Raw genomic sequence first — 23,038 nt, 5'->3', positions numbered from 1 at the left:
AATCTTAACACATTATCATCCAGACTTCAGACAAATGCTTCTCCTGAATGTTTCTTCTAAATGTCAACACTTCTCAACAACCCTCAGAAGGGTCACTAGTTCTGAAACTTTCCTGGTCCAAGAACAAAGGAGCATAAATCATGTACTTAACCTGCTTTGACATGCCTCAGCAAAACAAAATAAAATACTTGCTGGGGAATACTGAAATAACACTGCTTCTGTAGAAACCTGTGAGATGATCCAAAGCAGCATTTTTCAATCCTTTTTAACCTACAGTGCTTTCTTCCACAATCCAATAGCTAGCTAGTTTAGCCAGTTCCTAAACCTCACTTATTCACATATAACTTTCATTGTATGTGCCATATCCAAATGCAACCCATATAAGCTTAGTATTTTTTGCATCAATTTTAAATTGACTAAAGCATTTTTAACCTTATCAAGTAATCAACGGTAAAAATCAGATTGTTGAGTATTTCCACTATATACTAAAGAGTTAAAAACTGAAGTGTTTGTTTTATTTAAATTACAAAAGCCATAATTCTTGTATCACACTTTGGGAAAGCTGTTATTATTATTATAATATTATGTTATTATTTTCTCAGATACTACTTTCCTAAGGTGACTTTCTCTTCCACCCTATATTACTTAGGTCTTTTTAGCTCAAAACTTTCCATTTTTAGTATTTAGTATACTTGAAAAAGATATGTATATTTAGCAATATTACTTATTATTACTAACAGTACTAGCTGACATGTTTTGGCCCTTGCATGTGCTAGGCTCTGTGCTTAGCATTTCATAAGCATTATCTCCTATAATCTTATAACAACCATATGAAACAGGTACTGTCATTAGCTCCCTTTTGAAGATGAAAAAAGTGAAAGTAATCTCTGAAAAGTTAAAAAATTTAAGTTAGCTATTAGCCAACTAAAAAGTGGCAGTGCCAGGATCTAGGTCTGTATCCATAACCATTAAACCACACTTATCTAATATTTAAGTTGAATAATGCCCAACTGTCTCCCAGATCCTCAAAACAAATACAACATTTTGTGAATCCTTCCTGTCTTATTGCTGGGAACAGTGCCAGTAGTTTTAGGCAGGGCTAATCTTGGAGCTTGGCCAGTGCAGCTCTACCTTAGCTACTACTTTGGAAAGCTTTCCCTACACTCATTTAAATGCTCACATGACATGTTCTTGGTAGTACCCTGGGGAAATGATTTTGGTAATGTAACTGATTTATCATTGATGAGTTACTTATCTCCCTATTTAGATAGTTATGGAAGGATTCTCTCTCTCCTATATTTACTATTATATCCCCAGTTCCCAGCACAGTTGTCTTGTACATGTAGAGTCTTAAGAATTACTTGCCATGTGACTGAGTAACTGAAAAACCAAAAGTTACTGTAATGAGTGGATATGTGGGGTGGGACTAGCCAAATAGAGAGTTTTACATTTATAAACTCTAATTGCAAAAATTTGTCATATTTGGTTGCTAGATTTTCTTTCTAGCCCTTAAGAAATGAGTATGGTTGTGACAGCCCACTTGGCAGGATTTTATATGAGGTGAATATGTAAAGCCTGTGAATTTCTTCATAAAAAGGAAAATAGAATAAAATTTCTGATTGGAAGTTTAAGCGATGGTCTCATGCTGGGGAAATGACGTGTTGAATATTTCTAGCAATTAATTATTAAGTTGAACTCTACTCAAACGATATGTGAGTTGCCTTAATGTGGTAATACTTAGATCCTCAGTTGGCCTCAACTGACAGAGTGAATCAAAATTTGGGAGTGGGCTCTTGTATAGTTTAAAAACAGTATTTAGCCTAGCTATTGCTTGCTAAAATCCTGCTGGCTAACACCGATTAAAATTTGTGCATTTATCCAATATATATTTATTGAGAACTGACAGTGTGTCACAGCTTGGTGGACAGGCAGGTATGGTCCGTCGCTGAAAGAAATGTGGAAAAAGTAAAGAAAATATGCTAGAACTGTTAATTTTCTAGACATATCTTTCCAATATAATGTCTAGTATTGGACTTTCTTTGTATAAAAGTGAAATGTATTTAAGTTGAACTTACTTGAACTGTCAGAGTAAATGGCATCTTTCCCAAACATGTATAGCTCTCCATCTTTAGAAATAACAGAACTACTTCCATTATTGCAGGCTGTATACACCACAATCTTTCCTTCCATCTTAATTATCTTTTTAGGTTTGTAGGGTTTTGATTGCCGTCTGCTCTTAGCTTAAAAAATAACACAAAACAAAATTAATTTAAGACATCTATGTATAAATAAAAATATATGCATTTATGACACACTTTATTTATTTTCACAAAGGCCTGGGATTCCCAACATGTCAATTAAAATGAGTCAACCTGCAAGCCTCATATGGTTAATTAATACTTAGGCTATCACTGTCAGATCCTTTTCTTTGTTATACGTTAAAATTTCCAATGAGAAACACCAATTTCTAACAAACTTCTGGGGACCTCAATCTCTGTATTAGCTATTTACACATTATTAACACTATTCCATATATATACATATATATATATATATATATATATATATGTATATATATATGTATATATGTATGTATGTATATGTATATATATGTATGTATATATGTACATACATATACATATATATATATAAACACCATTTCACCATCATATATAACTATATATGTATATAAATTCCCTTTTCTCTCAAACTCTACCTCACATGCTTTCTTATGCTAGATCCTAGAAAGTGAAATCAGTTCCTCATTCGTTGAACACATGTTTAAGTACCCAGTTAGTGGATGGGAAATACATATATGGAGAAAGAGTAAATAAATTTAAATGTGGATGATGATCCAAGTAGCCTCTGCTATCAAAAACTAAATCCCTGAAATGAGCAAAAGACGAGGAATATCAATCTTCTGTTCCTTTGGTCAATCCCAGTTCTTGATGCCTTTCAGAATAAAAACATATTGCTATGCTGGGCACAACTCTGGGACTTAAAATACCATTATACTTTTTCATATAACATGACCCATATACATGTATACAGCAACTACACTATCTCATGCTCAAAGAAAGAACAAGGTCCTCCAAATGCTAGAAGAAACTTGGCTGTGCTCAAGTTTCTGAGATGGCAATACACATTATGCGTTTTTTTTCCCAAGTAACTTTTATTTACACATGATTTTTACATTAGATGTTGAATTCAAACCTAATCCTCATAAGATGCTACTCCACTGTGCTAAAACATGTAAAGTATATGGGAAGTTACAAAAAGAGAAAAATGGCACTTTGAGAAAGACTGAACAGAAATATAGGAAAGATAAGAGATAAAATTGTTTTCATTGTTTAGGAATGATTTAATTACAGAGAAATAACACCAAGAATAGTGACCCATAACTAAAGCTACTATACAAGGCAACAAAAGGTTTACTTCATTCTGAAATATATATTCCTTATAAAATTTTGGGTGACCTAAGATAATATATTGTAATAAATACGTTTTTAATAATAACACCAATGAGCAAAACAGATGAATAGCAATATATACATACAAAAAGTATATATAAAAATTTACGAAAATCAACTCTACAATGAAATCAGCAATCCCAGTTCTTTAATGAACAGTACACTATTAACTGATTATGCCACAATGTAAAATCATCTATTAATCTGGTAAGGTTAATCTGGTAAGGCTACTGAAATTGATATACCTTACGTTAATAAATTCCACAATATTTTTACTGAATGTCCAGTTTCTTAGTCAACTTACTTGACTCTCCATCTTCTCCTTTACTAGCAGATCCTGTAAAGAATATGCTTCCATCTTCTGCAACTAAAAGGGCATGAGAACCATCATGTCCAACTGAAAAGTGTACAATCTTTGGAGATTTTGTAATTGGTAGTTCAACCCATTTTCCTGCTGAAGGACCACCTTGCTTGATTCCAAGACTCTGGTACTTGCCAGTATAATATATCTTATATATCAAAAAAAAAAAAAAAAAAAAAAAAAGAGGGAGTAAGAGAGAGACAGAGATTTATGGTGCCTTTTGGGGTAGTGTACCAGGTTTCACATGAGAGAAAAAAGACTTTCATATCTTACTAAAAAACAAAAATAACAAGAAACCAAACTGTTTTTATACTTCAGTGAGATCAATCGGTAGGAGAGAAATATACATATTTTTCTAAAGATCCAGTTCATAATAGCTTTTTCTTATCTATTCAAGGTATCTATAATCTTCCATTATAAGTCTCCTGATAGATATGAATAAAAATATACTTCACAAATATACTCTAACCTCACAAGAGGAGGAAATGGATAAAACTCTCAACTTGTTTTCCTAATGTAAAAAACCCTACATATTAATATACCATAATTGCCTAGTAATTTTAATTTTCTTTTTTTTTAATTTTATGTTTATTTTTGAGAGAGACAGACAGACAGACAGAGCATGAGCGGGGGAGGGGCAGAGAGAGAGGGAGACACAGAATCTGAAGCAGGATCCAAGGCTCGAACTCATGAGCCATGAGATCATGACCTGGGCCAAAGTCAGATGCTTAACTGAGTAAGTCACCCAGGCTCCCCTAGTCATTGTAATTTTCAAAATTCTTGTAATTACCTCACTTTATTCTCACACCCATGAGATAAGAAAGAAGCTTCTATCTATACAGACTGAGATCTACAATCTGTCACTTATACTTGCTCCTACTTTCCCCAAATTGTAGTCTTTATATTTCTGAACATTTATAGAAATTTGCAATAAATGTGTTCATCAAAATAAACTCAAAATATGAATTCATTCCCACTCAAAGAATTAAAAGCTCCATAATTAAAATATCTGTAAAAATGTAATATTTTATAAAGTTTTATACTCTTGTATCTCACAATTTTCTTTTATACTATTTCAACATGAATAAAACTTCACCATATTAAAAAAACATAAAATAATTTAAAATCAAAATTTCAATTATGTTTAAACATGTGGTCTATGTAAATAAACTAATCAACTGATTATACCAATTGGTTATCTCATAAAACATAGGATGTTCATTTTTAATACTAAAGAGTAATTTACCTTTCCATTTGCTGTTTTCATTAGTGCAAACTCTCGCCCTGCACCAAGAATTGCTGACTCCTCATCAAATCCTGTGCCTGATAATACAAGACTCATAAATATTACTATATTTTAAGATGAACAATGTAAATCATAATTTTGCACTATTTTGAGTTATTGAAAGGTCAACTCAGTACCATTCAAAAACAAGGATGACAATAAACTTGTTGAATCACTATGAAACTAATGTAACATTGTGTGTCAACTACACTTCAATTAAAAAAAAGAAAAAACAAGAATGACAAAATATGCCATATTCCTGACTTAAAAAAAATTAACAGTATGTACCGTACTCCAAGGAAAGATAAAATTACCATAACTTTTTAACTTGTTCCAAACTAGTGCCAAATTAATCTTTTAAACATAAAAAAATGTTTAAAACCAATGTCAGCAATATTTCTTGAATTAATGAATTAAGAAATTTTTATTGAGCATTATTATTAGGTAGTAGGCATTACATAGTGCATGAACCTTATCCCATTCAATTTTCACAAATATACTGCCTGATTTACTCGATGAGGTTAGTGCAGACACAGAGTCGTTTGGGCTTGAACAATGTCGTGCAGATATTTGAATTAAGGTATATTAGATTCTTTGTTCCATGCTCTTTTCTACAGAAGAACATTTCATGTGGCTACTCCATGAATTTGGATACATATGTGTGCATACATAACAAAGACCCTTATGCATATTTTCAAATTCTAAAACTATGAGTAAATAATTACATATGGTATATTTTATGATTTTGTCTAATATAAACTACTAGTTTATGAGCTTTTTAAATTTAAAAACTACAATTTCAGTACTTTCTATGGAAAAATTATAAAAACACTACATAATTAAATAAAATAGGCAAAGCATATCACTCATGTCAAGTTTATTAAACTTAATGAGATAATAGTCAAAAAGGTGGGTCTTGCAAAGAATCCTGCACGTTAGAAATGGCACTATTAAACCTGGAACAGCACGGCAAACCAAAATTGAGAGCCTCCTGGGAAACAGGATCCTAATTACTACTAGGACACTGCAGGAGGATGTATACTAAGACAGAAATATTCTGTGGCTGTCCCTATTTCTGCATCCAAATGAAAGATTATTAATCAGTGTTTTAGGCCAATTACCATTGTCACAATCTACGGGATCTACTGGCTGTCCTAAAAATCTGTTCAAATTAACAATCAAAGGTTTTAATGAGGGAACTATGTATATTAATGTAGTAATATTTACAGCGCAAGTTTTCAAAATTTTAAATAATTGAATAAAGATAAAACATATAAATTAAGGATGTCCCTAAGTGCTGCCTATAATTCTTATCAAATGTAAGTTTATTTTCATTTGCTCTATTTAAAATGAAAACGGAAAATCATTAGTCACTTTCTTCAAATGGTGTTCATATAACACACTCTGTTTAAAGGCCATATTTCCTAGTTACTTATGCATACTAATTCATAAGTTGCTTTATAGTAACAGCAAAGTAACTGCCAAAACATAACACACAATGCTTAAAACACTGTACTAGTTTTCAAAAGAATAAAGAATCTGAAAACTTAAATATGGGAGAAAGGCTTATTTGACTATCTTACTTATAATATGCAAGTCCTTTTCCAGATCAAATAGTGAGATTCCACAGGCATGTAAACATTTTCTGGCCAGTTTAAGTTGTAATTCTTGTTGTAGCACAGGTTCAGTGCTTGTGGCAAAAATTCTGACAACAAAGCCATCCTAAAAGAAAGAAAACACTCAGAGTATTATGTTGCATAAACTGGTCTTCCAAGGCTTTATACTAATTAATAACAAATAATTTATGAGAAAGGGATTCCATTTACACCAGCTATTCATGATTCAGAGTACTTACATCTCTTGAAGCAGCGATCTGATTAATATATTCTCCATCAGTGAATAAAATATTTTGACCTTCAGTATGGCAATCTGTACAAGAAGAGGAAAAAGTAATTATATTACAATATAAATAAATAGCTCACAAAATGACTTTACTCCTCTGTTGAAGTCAGAATGAGAGTTCTCCAGGCAATAAGGATAAACTTAAACTTAAAGGGATACTGTGCTTTTTTAATAAAGGATTACAAATTAGCAGAAACTAAGTAATTCAACTATTATTACATTTTGTGCTTACATTTATAAATCTTCCATAATCAAGGACCTGAAAGCCCACCTAATTTCAAAATGAATTAGTATTAGATGTAGTCTGATAATAAACATGCACCATGATGAACAAACTATAATGTTGGTTATAATCATTTCAATACATGCAATGTAGGCAACACTCTACCTTCAGACATACATCACAGTCATTAGTGTCACAGAAAAATACAGATAGACCTAAAGCTTCTGCATTTGAGGTCTATGGCATCCAGCTACAGATATCCCTTGCTTTATCAAACAGAACTGGTTATACCATTTCCACTTAGAAGTTTAATGGTTATTCCCAGCATTTTCAGCATTTAGCATGCTATGTATACATTTGTGTGTGTGTGTGTGTGTGTGTGTGTGTGTGTGTGTGTGTACGCACACGCGCGTGTGTTTAAAGTAAGCTCAATGCCCAACTGGAGCTTGAACTCACGTCACGACCCCAAGATCAGGAGTCACATGTTGTACTGACTGAGCCAGCCAGGCGCCCACAGCATGCTACACATTTTAAATGTTCATCTGCTTTGTACAACAAACACACTTAGGTTTATGTATTTCTTTTGTCTGAAAGCACTCATATATTTTGGCTGGAATTATTGTGTTTTATCAATACGATATGTATCTCTGTGGAACAGTGCACTATCTACTTTGATCAAAATAATGCACAAATGCCATTGTAACAAGGGATACCAGTATTACAGAAGGACCACTGGAACATGTGTTAGTGATTGCTACTGAACAACATGAAACTACAAGCAAAATCAACATCTAAATATAAACTGTATCCTTTTGGAAAAACAAATGTTCAGCAAGCAAGTATAAAAGCACACACACTTCTCAAAATAACTGCAGAGAACTAGGATGAATCTCTCCATTAATTACAATACCAAAATAATATTTCATTTCTATTTGCACCTGAATCAACAAAACGTAAAATTCTGGTTTTGGAATGCAGTAATGGAGCCCACCCAAATAAGCTGGATTACTCCATATCTTTGCCCAGGAGCTTCATACTAGCATACTTCCTTATTATAAATATGCAAAACACAGGCAGACCCTTACCAAATAGAGAATTCAGTGATCACAAACTGGAAATAGAAACTGGGAGACAAGGCCCACTGGTAGCCCAAGAGACTTGGTAATCAAAGAGAGGAGAAATCGAAAGAAAGAGTTCCTAGTCCACTGTACAGAATACAAAGAGGCGCAAGAAAGATGCTTCCCAAGCTCTAAGCAGTAAGATTTTAAACTAAAAAGCAAAGAAGAAAAACTCATTATAATTTCAGATAAATGCAGGGGTGAGGAGTGAAGTGGCGCAAGAAGAGTAGCAAAAATTCTCATGATCTGAGGCAATCTGTCACCAGACATGGAGAGTAAATGACATAGGATACAATATAAAAGATATGTCAACATATAAAGGCTAAAATGATTATTAACAGAAAAAAGTATGTTCTAAGTTCATCAATGCTAGGTTGAAAATAACTTATTTACAAGCTAAACTATAAGACAAGTTGAAACATGAAGCTCAAGGAATTACCAGATTTATGTCAATTTTAAATATGGTATTCATTACCATCTATAAACCTGACAATTTACTTGTGCTTCTTGATGTGAAAACTATAGAGTTGCCCCTAGTTAGGGGGAAAACGAAAAAAAAAAAAAAAAAGAGTGCTATTGAAGAAATTGCAGACCAGGTCAAAGAAATGGAAAAATGATGATGGGTATCTTCCGGGTATCTTCGGGCTTGAGCGCAAGTCTTCCTGCTGCATGATTTCAAAAAGATTTTCTCTTTATCCTTTCTTTATCCAGCATGTAATGTTATAAGACAGCATCTTCAGGAAAATATCAAGCAACATCTGCCAGTTGGGAAGACATACAACACGGGACTGTCCTCCCAAAGTTTGGTTCATTCTTCACCTTGAATATGGCATGTATTCATGAAACAAAGAAAGCCACACTTGTACTGTTAAAAGTTGTATTTCATATGTTAAATGATGTAGAGGGATTTAAACTGAACAAAAACATTAACAAGTCAATTCTTATCATATTTTCATCATAAATAAAACAGCTATACATAAGCCATTTTCAAATAATCTTCTCAGTCACAATCTCTGTTAATTGATCAGGGTTTCTCAGAAGCAAATCTTTTATATTAGTATCTACCTGTTGGTGTGTGCATGGTGGGGGTGAGTGTTTAAAATTTTTCTTCCAAGACATTATCCTAAAATGACACACACAAAGAGCAACAGGGATGCTCATTACAGTATAACTTATATGGTAAAAAACTAGGAGGCACTTCCATTTGAATGTATTTTGTAACATTAAAATGATATTGGAACTATATGCAGAATATTAAGTGAAAGGGATAGGTCCAAAAAAAGGATTAGGTAGCATATGATCTCTTCTTTTTTTTTTTTTTTTTCTTCCACAACAATGTCCATCTAAACATAGGAAAAAGATAGGATATTTACCAATATGCTGATAGTGTTTATACATGAGAATTGGGGTTACAATTAGTTTTTATTTTTTCCTTATATATACTTATACAATAAATATTATTATTTTTAATATATGTATATATAAGGGGGTACATGTAATCATTTTAAAATTATTATCATCATCATCATCACCAGAGGCTTGGCCCAGGACTTGCAGTGATTTAAAAAAACCTGTAGATATATCTGTAAACAGTGATTTATAAAATAGCTCTAATAAGTTATGTTTTCCAAAGTACTTTATTTGTTGAAACACACATGAAATGTGGCATTTACCTTAACATGGTGTCATGTACACTAATTTGGATATATATATATGTGTGTGTGTGTGTGTATATATATGTGTGTGTGTGTGTATATATATATATATGTATATATATATATATATATATATATACATATATATATATATGCATAGCAACATCTGAATAAATGTTTGATGAAGTTGAAGGAACCTTTAAAAAATTAACAAGCAGCTTGGGAGCAATTATCCTTCCCAATGTATTCTTCAGAAGTAGTTCTCGATCATTTTCAGATGGTCAAGTGCCTAAAAGTAGTATTGCTGCTCTTCATGAAATTACTGATAGACACATTAAACATTTAAGATTTTAATATAAACAAACTTCCTCACTATGCATTAAAGGCATATGCAAATTCAAAGATTTTAAAATGGATATCATGCATTTGCCCAGTGTTCTACAAAATTTAAGATCCACTGCCCCAGAATTTAGAAAGTACAGTGATTTAAGAGACAAATGCATATGTGCAACTTCAAAATTAAAGCAAAATGAAATGTGTCCAATGTGCCTTACCAGAGTATTACTAAAAAGTATAAATGATGGAATTTAAAAAAATTCCTGATCCATTCTAAAATCTGTCTCTGAAAACCCTTTCATATGAAGAGGAAAACCCAAAGTGTACTGCTATTAAAGTAAAAATAAAAATTAACAGAGAGTTCTTCATACCAAGTTTTATAAGAGCCAGAGTCATGGTTTTATTAGGAGCAACAAAGAAACCTCACCCCCTTATTCAGCAGCTGAATTAGTCTTGGTGGTGAGGGTGAAGGACCAGGCTGCAGATGGGCAGTGATTTGAAAACAAACACTAAAATGATTTATGCTATATTTCTGATGTCTGTTTTCCTCATATGCATTAACTTTATACACACTATAACATTTTTGTATGTCAAGATTTTTCTCAACCTATTTATAAGCAAGTACTATCCCTTGCTAATCATTGTTTATAGGTCCAAAGGCCCAACATGCACATCTCTTAAAATTTACCTGTAAAGAAAACAAATGACTAGTTGAATAACATACCTGGTAATATCACAGTACCATCCTGTTCCAGTGTTTCAGGGCTTATTCTTATGGCTGTCATGCTGTGGTTATTCACATCTCTATACAATAAATAACCCTGTAAACAACAAAATATTTTGCTGTGTTATGTGTACAAATATCTTTTCATTAGCTGTTTAGCAGAAACAATAGTCATACAGGTCTGTATAGTTTTCTGAGGTATGATAATATGTCAAATTTCGTGTCTACAACAGATTAAATATTAAAAATACAAGTCTCTGAGGTGTGCTTTAATAAGAGGAGGAATTGTATACCACTGAGTATCAATTTCACCTATTACATTCTCAGATACATATATGAGATACACCACACAGGCCAGTACAGACATCTTGCTCAAAATTATTTTATCATTTGCCAAGTAAATAATAGAAATGACTACTGTTACTTTAAGAAATATTTTAAGGAAATATAGCTGAAATATTTAGGTTAATATTAAGAAATGAATAGAGTAGTGGTTTGAGATGGAATGATATGTCACTGGACATACTTCCATGTCCTTATTCCTTATAACATACTATAGTGGCAAATAACAATTTGATGTTTTGAACCATGTTAAGTTTTAAAAGACAATCGCTGAGAAATTAATTTGACATTTAAAATTTAATTTCAAAATCTCCCCAATAGTTGATCTAGCACAATTATTTTTCATATAACAATTTATTTAATTTTCAAAATCCTTTCAAATATATCTTATAATCTGATGATGACAACAAGCACTGAGCTGAGCAAGACAGGTATGCGGGGACATATTTATTCGACATCCTTCCACAAGGGAGCTTGTATTTTACCTCTCAGGAAGGGAGAGTATGGAAATAAACACTTCTGGCCCTTTTCCATCCTTCATTCGCTTCTCTTCATGGGAGGTGAAGAGTGTAGTAGTGTGTCTGATTGCTGACACCCATTTGGCCACATTAGTCAGGTGATGAGATCACAGCATTAAGAAAGCAACATGGGCCTACCACTTTTCTCTTTGGGAATACTTTGCATGATCCTCCATACAGGTAACTATCCCCTGGGCAGACCACGCACTGTTTCCTGGAAGGTACTGATCTAGGCTTAAAGTGGAGGGTCTTGTGGCAAGAAATTCTAATTTGGACTCACGTCATGGACACATTCCCAATTCATATTTACTAATGGTAATGGTGGTCTCCATTCTTATCTAGAGATTCACAAAATTTGGCTAAATAACAGGGGATCAAATAAGTTAACTGAGTTGTCCAAAGTCACACAGCTAGTAAAGATCACGGTCAGAACTAAAAGTAAACCTCTCATGAATTCTAAGCCAATGTTCTCTATACTACACTGTATCATTGTTATTAGCCATATTAGTAAAAATATACCATATCTATTTAAACAGAAGTCACATTATTTATTGATCGAACAAGTACAAGCCACATGCTCTATAAGAAAGAAAAGTGTGGTTTATTGTGGATATTCTCCTACCTGAGCATACCCTAACCAAGACTTTTTTTCTTTTCTGTTTCTGATGCGAGATGTAGAATTATATATATGGCCCTGCAAAGTAACAAAAAAGCCCATCAACAGTTGCATAATTAATAATCAATGAAAAATAACATAAACGGATGACATTTTATACTTGCGTTTCCATTATGATTACATCAAAATTAAATAGTACTGTAAAAATGAAGCTGAAAACAAAACACAATTAGGGATAACTTCTGCTAGAATTAAGAACTGTAAGGAATCACATTACCCTAACTGTTCCACTGTATCCAGAGCCTATTTTGTATAATCCATCCTTGCATAACAGATAAAGAAAAAATCCATCATTCTGAAGTAGACACTGATCATCTTCATCAACGGATATTTCCTTTAATGGCCACTTGTGCATTAAAGCTGCTTTCTTAATGCCATTGCTAAACCAGTCCTGAATTTGAATTTTTCCCACCAACACTGCCTGTACACTTCTCTGTAGTGAATTTAGTATCATTGGCACCTATTTAAAAGACAAGAAACAAATAAAAAAGCATGTTTAAATGTCCCAAACACAGACAAAATAAAGATACTTCAGTAATATGTCATCATTTATGAGAAAATAAATTGCTCAGAATTATCATGGTTTGGCACATCAGTAAAAAGTACTAACTAGAAGTTTATTGTAAGAAGCAAATTTCAAGCAGCCCAAAATAAAAATGTCAAATCCAAAGATTATTAACTGACAGTTTGGCTCAAAACACTGAAATATTGCATCTTTCTCCAAAACACTCAATAACCAGTACTGCCTATGATTTCAAGTTCTGTGGACGGAAACATACTAGATTAGTAAAAAGTATGAATACTGGATATAAATAAAATTATACCGTATTAGAATACACATAAGCCAAAATATCTTTTATATGTTATGCATAATTACTAATATGCTTCATGATACGAAGCACAAATTTAAGCATAAGAGAATGGTGTGGCTTCTACAGATGAAACAAAATTTCCAATGTTTCTCTTCCACTTTGCTTCTCCATTATGACTAATACCCATCAACATCAACAATATTCCATAATATGAAAACTCATTTGTTAATTGTGTATTCACTCAGCACTCATTTATCCAATATTCATCAAAGACCTGCTATAAATACCTGTCACATTAAATGAGTCCTCAACAGTCACCAGCATGGGACCAGCACTCTGCCAGCAGAGGAAATTCTGTTCCTCACCTTTTGTCCCTCTTTTACCACATCCAACAATACAGCCAAGCCGCACTGTCCAATATAGCAGCCATTAGCCACATGTGACTGACTACTGAGCTCCTGAAATGTGGTTAGTGCTTTATATACAAAATACCCACTGGATTTTGAAGACTTAGCATAAAAACAAGAGTACAGAATCTTAATATTATATTGATTACATGTTGAAATTATTTTTTAGATATACTGAGTTGAGTGAAATACATCATTCATACATACACATTTAACCACACCTATTTCTTTTTACCTTTTTAATGTGGCTAATAAAAAGATTTTAATTACATACATAGACTACATTATATTTCCATTGGACAGCACTTTGTAGAGGGTAGAGCTTTCATAGGAATAAGTGACCCGCTGTTCATAGATACAGTCTCCTCTTCTTCCAGTTCTAAGGCCTCTCACTCAGCCAAGATATGTAATTTATACTATATATACTTATATATATAATAGGTTTATGTATATAATATATACATAGTTGAATACTACAAATTCTTTCGCTAGAAGTAGCTATATTAAACTTATGGCTATTTTATCTAGAATTGATATCCATATTACTATATAATATGCCAAAGCTTCCACTGTTAATATTTTTGTTTCAGATACTTTCTGTTGGTGTCTATTATGAACAATGATGCTCCCCTCCCTCTCCAAATCCTCAAAATTGAGCTATATATAATAATTTCTGGTTAAATTAGTATTCAAAGGTCACTTATTATGATTGTGTAATCATGGCTCATGAGCCAAATTGTATATTACATTTCCTTCCTTGTGTAATTTTTTTTTTCATTAAGTCAACAATGGCCCTATTTTTGCATTTGCTAAGTTTTCTCTACACATTCCCTTAAGGGTTCCCCATACACCTTTCAAGAAAGTCAAACATCATTTCTACTTCTTCTGCTTGGCAACACCCCTCATAAAACCTTGTTCTGGTCTAAACTAAAGAAGAGGCAGGCGTGGAAGTTAAAATTGTTCAATATCATGCATGTTCAAAAGCCATCTTCATCGTCCCTCAAACATGACTGCTAGTTGAACTAGGTATGGTGAACATCATTTTCTCTGAGAACTTTGAAGGCACTGTTATTTTCTATGCCAGTGCTGCTTTGAACCAGTCTAATGCCATTCTGTTTGATATTTGTTCATAATCTGTCTTTGCTCTCTGGAAACTTTACAGTCTGTTAATTAACAGTGTTCTGATTTACAAAGTTGTATCCTAGTTTGATTCTTTTTTCATAATGAATGTTGGGCACTCAGTGTGTGTTCTGTCAATCTGAAGACGTATATCTTTAAGGCACATGAATTTTCCTTGTAAGATTTCTTGAGTAATTTATTTCCTCTTCTCTGTTTGAATACCTGTGAGGGATTGTATTTCCTGGTTAGATCCAATTTTATTTTATGTCACCTATTTTCTTTCTCTTTTTTCTATTTTCTGGAGACTGCTTCAACCTGATCTTCTAACCCTTCTACTGATTTTATTGCTGTTATCTTAACTTATAAAAATTTTTCTTGTTCTATGAGCTTAAAAAACAGAATACTGATGTTTAATGTAAACAATATTCTCTTATCCTTCATCAAAATATTAATTACAGTCTTCTTAGAGTTTCTTCTGTCTCTATATTCTTTTTATTCAAAGTTTCTTTTATTATCATTATCATTATCGATTTAGGGAATCTCTGTTTTTCATGTTAGCCTAGTGATACTTGGTTGTATGCTTTTTTTGTTGTATTTTATTTTTTTGTTATTTTTTTTAATATTTTAAGCTTTTATTTCAATTTTAGTTAGCTAACATACAGTGTAATATTAGTTTTAGGAGTAGAATTTAGTGAATGATCACTTGCATATAACACCCAGTTCTCATCACAAGTGCCCTCCTTAATACCAATCACCCATTTAGCCCATCTCCCACCCACCTCCCTCCATCAACCCTCAGTTTGTTCTCTACAGTTAAGAGTTTATTTTATCGTTTGCCTCCCTCTCTCTCTTTTTTCTTTCCTATGTTCATCTTTCCCTATGTTCATCTGTTTTGTTTCTGAAAATTCCACAGGTGAGTGAAATCATATGGTATTTGTCTTTCTGACTTTTTTCACTTAGCATAATACACTCTAGCTCCATCCATGTCATTGCAAATAGCAAGATTTCATTCTTTTTCTTTTTTTAAGTTTTTATTTATTTATTTTGTGAGAGACAGAGACAGCATGAGCTGGGGAGGGGCAGAAAGAGAGGGAGAAAGAATGCCAAGCAGGCTTCACACCATCAGCACAGAGCCCAGTGTAGGGCTCAAACTCAAGAAACTATGAGATCATGACTTGAGTTGAAAACTGAAAGTCGGCGCTCAACTGATTGAGCCACCCAGGTGCCCCAATATTTTATTCTTCTTGATGGCTGACTAATATTCCATTGTACATATATACCGTATCTTCTTTATCCATTCATCAATTGATGGACATTTGGGCTCTTTCCATAATTAGGTTATTGTAGATAACACTACTATAAACATTGGGGTGCATGTGCCCCTCTGAATCAGTATTTTTGTATCCTTTGGATAAATACCCAGCAGTGCATTTGCTAGATTGCAGGGTAGTTCTATTTTTAACTTTTTGAGGAACCTCCATACTGTCTTCCATAGTGGCTGCACCAGTTTGCATCCCTACCAACAGTTCAAGAGGGTTCCCCTTTCTCCACATCCTCACCAAAACCTGTTGTTTCCTCTGTGGTTAATTTTAGCCATTCTGACAGGTGTCAGGTGGTAACTCACTGTAGTTTTGATTTGTATTTCCCTAACGATGAATGATATTGAGCATCTTTTCATGTCTCTGTTAGCCAATTGTATGTCTTCTTTGGAAAAATGTCTATTCATGTTTTTTGCCCATTTCTGAACTGGATTATGTGTTTTTTGGGTGCAAATTCATTCTATGAAGTCAGCATTGCCTCAATTCCAAAGCCATACAAAGACCCCACTAAAAAGGAGAATTACAAGCCAATATCCCTGATGAACATGGATACAAAAATTCCCAACAAGATACTAGCAAATCAAATCCAACAAGCTAAAAGTTTAAGTTTGACAAAATACAGCATCCATTCCTGATAAAAACAAAGTAGGGATAGAAGGAACATACCTCAACATCATAAAGGCCATATATGAAAGACCCACAGCTAATATCACCCTCAAAGGGGGAAAACTGAAAGCTTTTCCTCTAAGGTCAGGAATAAGACAGGGATGCCCACTCTCACCATTGTTATATAACATTGTACTAGAAGTCCTAGCTTTAGCAATCAGACAACAAAAAGAAACAAAAGTCATCCAAATCGGCAAGGAAGAAGTCAAACTTTCACTATTCGCAGATGACATGATACTCTATGTAGAAAATCTGGAAGACTCCACCAAAAAATTGCTAGACAGATATATGAATTCAGCAAAGTCACAGAATACAAAATCAATGTACAGAAACCTGTTGCATTTCTATATACCAATAATGAAGCAGCAGAAAGAAAAATCAAGGAAATCGATCTCATTTATAATTGCACCAAAAACCATAAGATACCTAGGAATAACCTAACCAAAGAGGTAAAAGATCTGTATTCTGAAAACTACAAAACACTTATGAAAGAAATTGAAGATGACACATAGAAATGGAAAAACATTCCATGCTTATGGATTAGAACAGCAAATATTGTTAAAATGTCTATATTACCCAAGGCAATCTACACATTTACTGTAATCCCTATTAAAATACTACCAGCATTCTTCATGGAGCTTGAACAAATAATCCTAAAATTTATATGGAACCACAAAAGTCTCCAAATAGCCAAAGCAATCTTGAAAAAGGAAAGTAAAGCTGGAGGCATCACAATTCTGGACTTCAAGCTATATTACAAAGCTGTAGTCATCAAGACAGTATGGTATAGCACAAAAACAGACACAGAACAGAATAGAAAACCCAGAAATGGACCCACAGCTATATGGTCAAGTAATATTCAACAAAGCAGGAAAGAATATCCAATGGAATAAAGACAATCTCTTCAACAAGTGGTGTTGGGAAAACTGGACAGCAACATGCAGAAGAATGAAACTGGACTTTCTTACACCATACACAAAAATAAGTTAAAAATGGATGAAAGACCTAAATGTGAGACAGAAGGCCATCAAACTCCTAGAGAAAAACACAGACAGCAATCTCTTTGACCTCAACCATAGCAACTTCCTACTAGACACATCTCCATCAAGGGAAACAAAAGCAAACATGAACTATTGGGATTTCATCAAGATAAAAAGCTTCTGCACAGCAAAGGAAACAATCGACAAAACTAAAAGGCAACCTCCAGAATGGGAGAAGATATCAGCAAATGACATATTGGATAAGGGGTTAATATCTAAAATCTATAAAGAACTTACCAAACTCAACATCCAAAAACCAAATAATCTGGTTATACACTTATTTTTAAGAGTAAACTACTAAAAATCTGGTAGGAAGCTCGGTGTGAATGGACAGGATATTGGAGGACCCCTCAAATATCTGCATCTGTGGGTCTTTTCTCATTCCTTCTCCAAAGAAGAATCTGCCAGTCTTTTTCCTAGAAGCTGTAAGTCGCCTCATGGCCAGTGTTCTGGAAACTCAGTGAGGATAAGGAAATTTCATCATTAATACAAACACTTTCACTTAATCTCCATTTTCAGCCTAGTTCCTAATTCCACTTGCAACTGTGTCTGCTATCCCCTGGCTTCTCCGACTCAATTTCTTCAGACAGTAAACGTATCTCTTTGGTGTATGACAGAAGGACAGCTGCTTGGCTGGGAAGGGCAAAGCAAGGGCCCTGGGTTTCTCTACCTTTCATAATACAGATTTCCAATCAATTTTTAGCTCTTGCCCTGACCACCACTTTCCAAGTACCTATTACATCCAACTCCAAATCTTATCTGGAGTTTTAAATGAAAATCAACTTACTTTCTATGGACATTTGCCTCTTAAGGAACTTAAATTCAAGCTTTCCCCAACTTCTCTCTACCAAAAATGTGTCCCATTCTTAAAAGTTTATATTAAAAAAAATTCCTTTATTATAACCTAAGTTGAAAGTAGGGAAGGAGCAAAAACTTAACATGTTTCTTCAACATAACTCTATTTCTTTCATGCTTTCTAAAATGGTACTAAAGTTTTAAGATAACCCAGTGCTATAATAAAAAGTCTCAGATACACTGTTTTTTTCTCTGTTTGATTTTCTCTCACCAACACTGTGGCAAGGCCTAGGGAATTTATTCTGATAAACTAGACTTCCTTAATCTGAGGATTCCATGTCATTTACCAATTTTGGAAAATTTTGCCCATTATTTCAACTACTGCCTCTCCATAATGCATTATTGCCCTTGTGGAACTCAAATTGTATTGATACATTATGTTTTGTCATTCTCTATTCATGTTTCCTATTGTGTCTTCCATATTTTCTCTGTCTCTCTGTGTTGCATTCTGAATAATTTTTTTTCCCTTTTTATATCCAATGGTTAACTCAGCCTTTAAATTTCAGATTGTAGTTATTTGGTTTTTTTATTTCCGGGAGTTGAATTTGGTTCATTTTCTGATATGATTACTTTTTACATTTACATTCTTATTCCTTAATTGTACTTGTGATACCTTCTTTTATTAATTTAAACATTATACATACACACACACATGTTTTATGTTCTATATCAAATAATTTCAATATATATAGACTAGGCAGGACTGATTCTGCCATATTTGTTTCTACTAACTCTCAATAACGGTGCCTTTTTTTTCTATGTTGTTTTTGTTTGTAAGCTCAGATGTGCCTTTAAAGCCTCGAGTTCATTCCTCCAAAAAAAGATTTTAAGTCTCCTTCAATATGGTAGGTTCATGGTACTATCATCCCTACCCTACTTTAAAATCTCAGCTTAATATCTTTGGAAAAAGACAGCTAATATGCATTTGAATCCCAAAACAATTTGAGATGTTAGAGTTATACATTCTCCGGGAAGAGTTTTCTACCTCCACCCATAGCCTGGCCAAGAGAATTTTGTGAACTGAAGTTAGTAGGTGGAATGAGGCCAAGTCATGAAGAACACCGTATAAGATAGGGGTGCCTGGGTGGCTCAGTGGGTGAAACGTCCAACTCTGGCTCAGGTCATGATCTCATGGCTTGTGGGTTCAATCCCCGCATCAGGCTCTGAGCTGACAGCTCAGAGCCTGCAGCCTGCTTCAGATTCCGTATTTCCCTCTCTCTGCCCTACCCGGCTTGTTCTGTCTCTCTCTCTCTCTCTCAAAAATAAATAAACTTAAAAAAAGATAATGTTAAGATAATAGGCTTTAACATGGTGTTTGGGCTGGTGATGGGAATGTAGTGACAGGGCAGGTCCAGGGAACCTCAGCTATTGATTCAGGGGATCTAGTAATTGTGCACAGCCTAGTGCTTAAGCATATTGCAATCAGACAGATAAACATGTAATTCCTGTCTCTGTTAGCTGAAAGCTCTCTATACTAGAACTATACTAAACTTCTTTCAGACTTCAGTATTCTACTATTAATCTTGATCTCCATGCATTAGCATGTGGATACCAAGAAAATTTCTCCCTCCACATCCCCAGCGGTAACACTTCCTCCCTTTGGACTGGCTACTTTCAACTCATCATTTAGATCTCACCTCATATCCTCTGAAAGGAGTCTACACAAGAAAAAATCACACAGTGTCTAATAAGCTCATGTTTTTATGGTCACTATATTTTTAAAGTTTGGTATATGATATGTAAATGTGTTATTTCATTAAAATTAAGCATTATTTGTGTATTTTAAGCATGTGTTTAAATTGAAATTTTGCCAAACCTCAAAGTACCACTGCAGAACACAGTTCTGAAAAACACTGCATTATAGGAAATTCAAAATATTAAGGATCATAAAAAGGGAAAAGAAGATTTCAGGCAGGGCAGAAAGAGGAAAATCTAGAATAGAATCTAGAATAGAAATCTAGAATAAGGGGATTGCTCATGTTTGACAAGGAGAGTTCAACATTGCTGAATTAAGTTCAAGAAAATGACCCATATACCCTTTTTGCTATCTTGGTCTGCTAATAACAGGATTGAAGCAGTCCTTCCATCTGTTCTGGATGTTGTCCAAGGGGCCAGTGAAGAGCACATAACAGAGACCTAAAACTGTAACTTCTTACTCAATTTTCTAGAACAATCCAAAGGAATTAAATCAAGTTTGCCCATAAGGAGAATTCTATTTCCCAGTACTAACAATAATAAAGAGTTTCTTCCACAATCAGACATTAAAAGCTTAAAATGTTATATGCAAAGCTGAAGAAGCTCAGAAACAAATCAATCCATAAGAAACTACATTTGATTCTCGAACAGTGCAGGGATTGGGACACTGAGCATACTTGAAAATTCCATACTTAAAAACTAGGGAAAGATGGGAGGTGGGGGAGGGCAGAGAACAGGGAATGCAAAAGAAGAGGTGGCTGGAGTGTTGATACAAAGCCCAGCTTAAAAGTTAAACAGTTTTTTGCCAAATTTCATTTTATTACCTTTATATACTATGGATTATTCACATATCAACCTTGGATAGATCAAATCACTATAATGAGTGAGCAAAACCAGAGGATTCCTACTGACAGAAATTAAGGTGAAATTCCAACCTGGCATCTTGTACCTTCTAAGCAGCTATAAATGAAATACCTGTATAGTTTGGCAAGCATGGCTGCCATTGTTGGTGAGGATAGCAGAGATGGCCTGAAGTGTCCTTCCTGTTTCTCCCCAAGAAGCCACCAGACTAAAGAGACAAGCACAGGAAAGTGCTGTCAGAGACTGTCCTGTGCTGTCATTCATTCCAGTACTTCGAACAGTGATTTCCAAAAGGAGCTGGAAGAGAGCCTCTGTGAATAAAATAGAACTCAGTTATATTCATTCAACATACAGAACATTAAATGTGTATTTATTTATAACTTGCCTCATTATAAAAAAAATATTTAAGGCAGCTAGAACACTTACTTTGTATTAGTTCCTTTTTAGTTACCCTTCCCCCCCCCCCAAAGTTAGAATATTTATATACAAAGGACCTCAGAGAACACTTAGTTCAACTCTTCACTTTTGTAAATAAATGGATCTATCCCAGGTTGTTGAAAAGAAATTTATCTTGAGGCATTCACACATTCAAGAAATATCCTCTCAAGTAATAGACTACTCACTGTACTTATTTAACCTTTCACACTGGGAAGAATTGGAGCTTCTTAAAATGTTAAGTGTCCAGAAAATTTGTTTGTGTAAAACAACAGAATACATAAAAAATACATGCTATAATTTTTTTTAATATAAAATTGTTTTACTGCTAACATAACAGCAGTTCACATTTATAAACAAGTATGTAATTCATTTTATACCCTAGAAAAACCTCCAAGTCAATAGGACAGATATCCTCCTCCTTCAGTGGACAATGAAATTGAGACAGGGAGGTAAAGAGATTTTTCCAAAATGATAAAGCCACTTAGTGGCAGAGATGGTAAAGTAACACCTGAACATTTGATGGTCACCAGAAGTTTCCATGCAAAATTCCCTGAACAACTCTGTCCAAGAACTGAACCAACAGACCTGTAGGCATTTCTTCTGCAGAAGGGAAGGGATTTTGAAAATCCTTAAAGAGTGAACACTCAAGACGGAGAAAGAAACAGAATCAGAAAAAGAAAAATTGAGGAAGATGAAGAAAGGGAAAGGGAAAAGAGAGAGCAAAAGAAAGAGAAAAGAGAATTCGTGTATTGCAACTCACCAAAAACTAAAAGCCATCTGTGGTTTATTCGTTAACTCACAGAGAGCTAGCCTTCCTCTGTCCATTCCTCATCTCCCATGTATCTCATCCCTAGTAAGCCCTGTCACTTTCGCTTCCGAATTCCTCCACTTGCTCTGTCTCATGACCATCTTCCCAAACTATGCTCTCTATCAGCACCTGTTAATCAGACTACTAAAAAGTGTTCAAAAATTAGCTCCCACCTTCACTTTTGTTCTTTTATATCCAAAGAGAATTTTTAAACCAAAAATCTGGTTTTCCATTTAAAATCCATTTGCTCCTTTGTTAATTTGTCCCTACTCCTCTTCCTTCTTTCCATTCTCCCTACTTTTCTTCATGTGCCTGTACATCCTTCAGTCTTTCCTTTCTTTCATTTAGCCTTCCCTTCGTGCTTCCTTCCAACTATCCTTTTCCCTCATCCTTTCATCTACCCTTTCT

At 34.0% G+C, this 23,038-nt stretch overlaps 1 protein-coding gene across 15 annotated transcripts in view; it reads right to left on the bottom strand.

Moving 5' to 3' along the window:
- Positions 1–23,038, bottom strand: part of MYCBP2 (MYC binding protein 2) — a 284,243-nt gene that overhangs the window by 209,042 nt on the left and 52,163 nt on the right. For all 15 annotated transcript variants that reach the window (XM_053896509.1, XM_053896544.1, XM_053896144.1 and 12 more), the window contains exons 5-13: positions 21,499–21,695; positions 12,828–13,070; positions 12,557–12,628; positions 11,075–11,171; positions 6,972–7,045; positions 6,700–6,838; positions 5,078–5,154; positions 3,775–3,979; positions 2,076–2,240 (exon numbers count right to left, since the gene is read on the bottom strand). In XM_053896509.1, the coding sequence (XP_053752484.1) occupies positions 2,076–2,240; positions 3,775–3,979; positions 5,078–5,154; positions 6,700–6,838; positions 6,972–7,045; positions 11,075–11,171; positions 12,557–12,628; positions 12,828–13,070; positions 21,499–21,695 (1,269 nt within the window). The remainder of the gene's footprint in view (positions 1–2,075; positions 2,241–3,774; positions 3,980–5,077; positions 5,155–6,699; positions 6,839–6,971; positions 7,046–11,074; positions 11,172–12,556; positions 12,629–12,827; positions 13,071–21,498; positions 21,696–23,038) is intronic.

The sequence above is a fragment of the Panthera pardus genome, unplaced genomic scaffold (assembly GCF_024362965.1).
Source record: "Panthera pardus isolate Hobbes unplaced genomic scaffold, ASM2436296v1 HiC_scaffold_1, whole genome shotgun sequence".
Lineage (NCBI taxonomy): Eukaryota > Metazoa > Chordata > Mammalia > Carnivora > Felidae > Panthera > Panthera pardus.
Note: the sequence above shows the minus strand (reverse complement) of the source record. Positions and strands in the feature narration are given on the sequence as shown.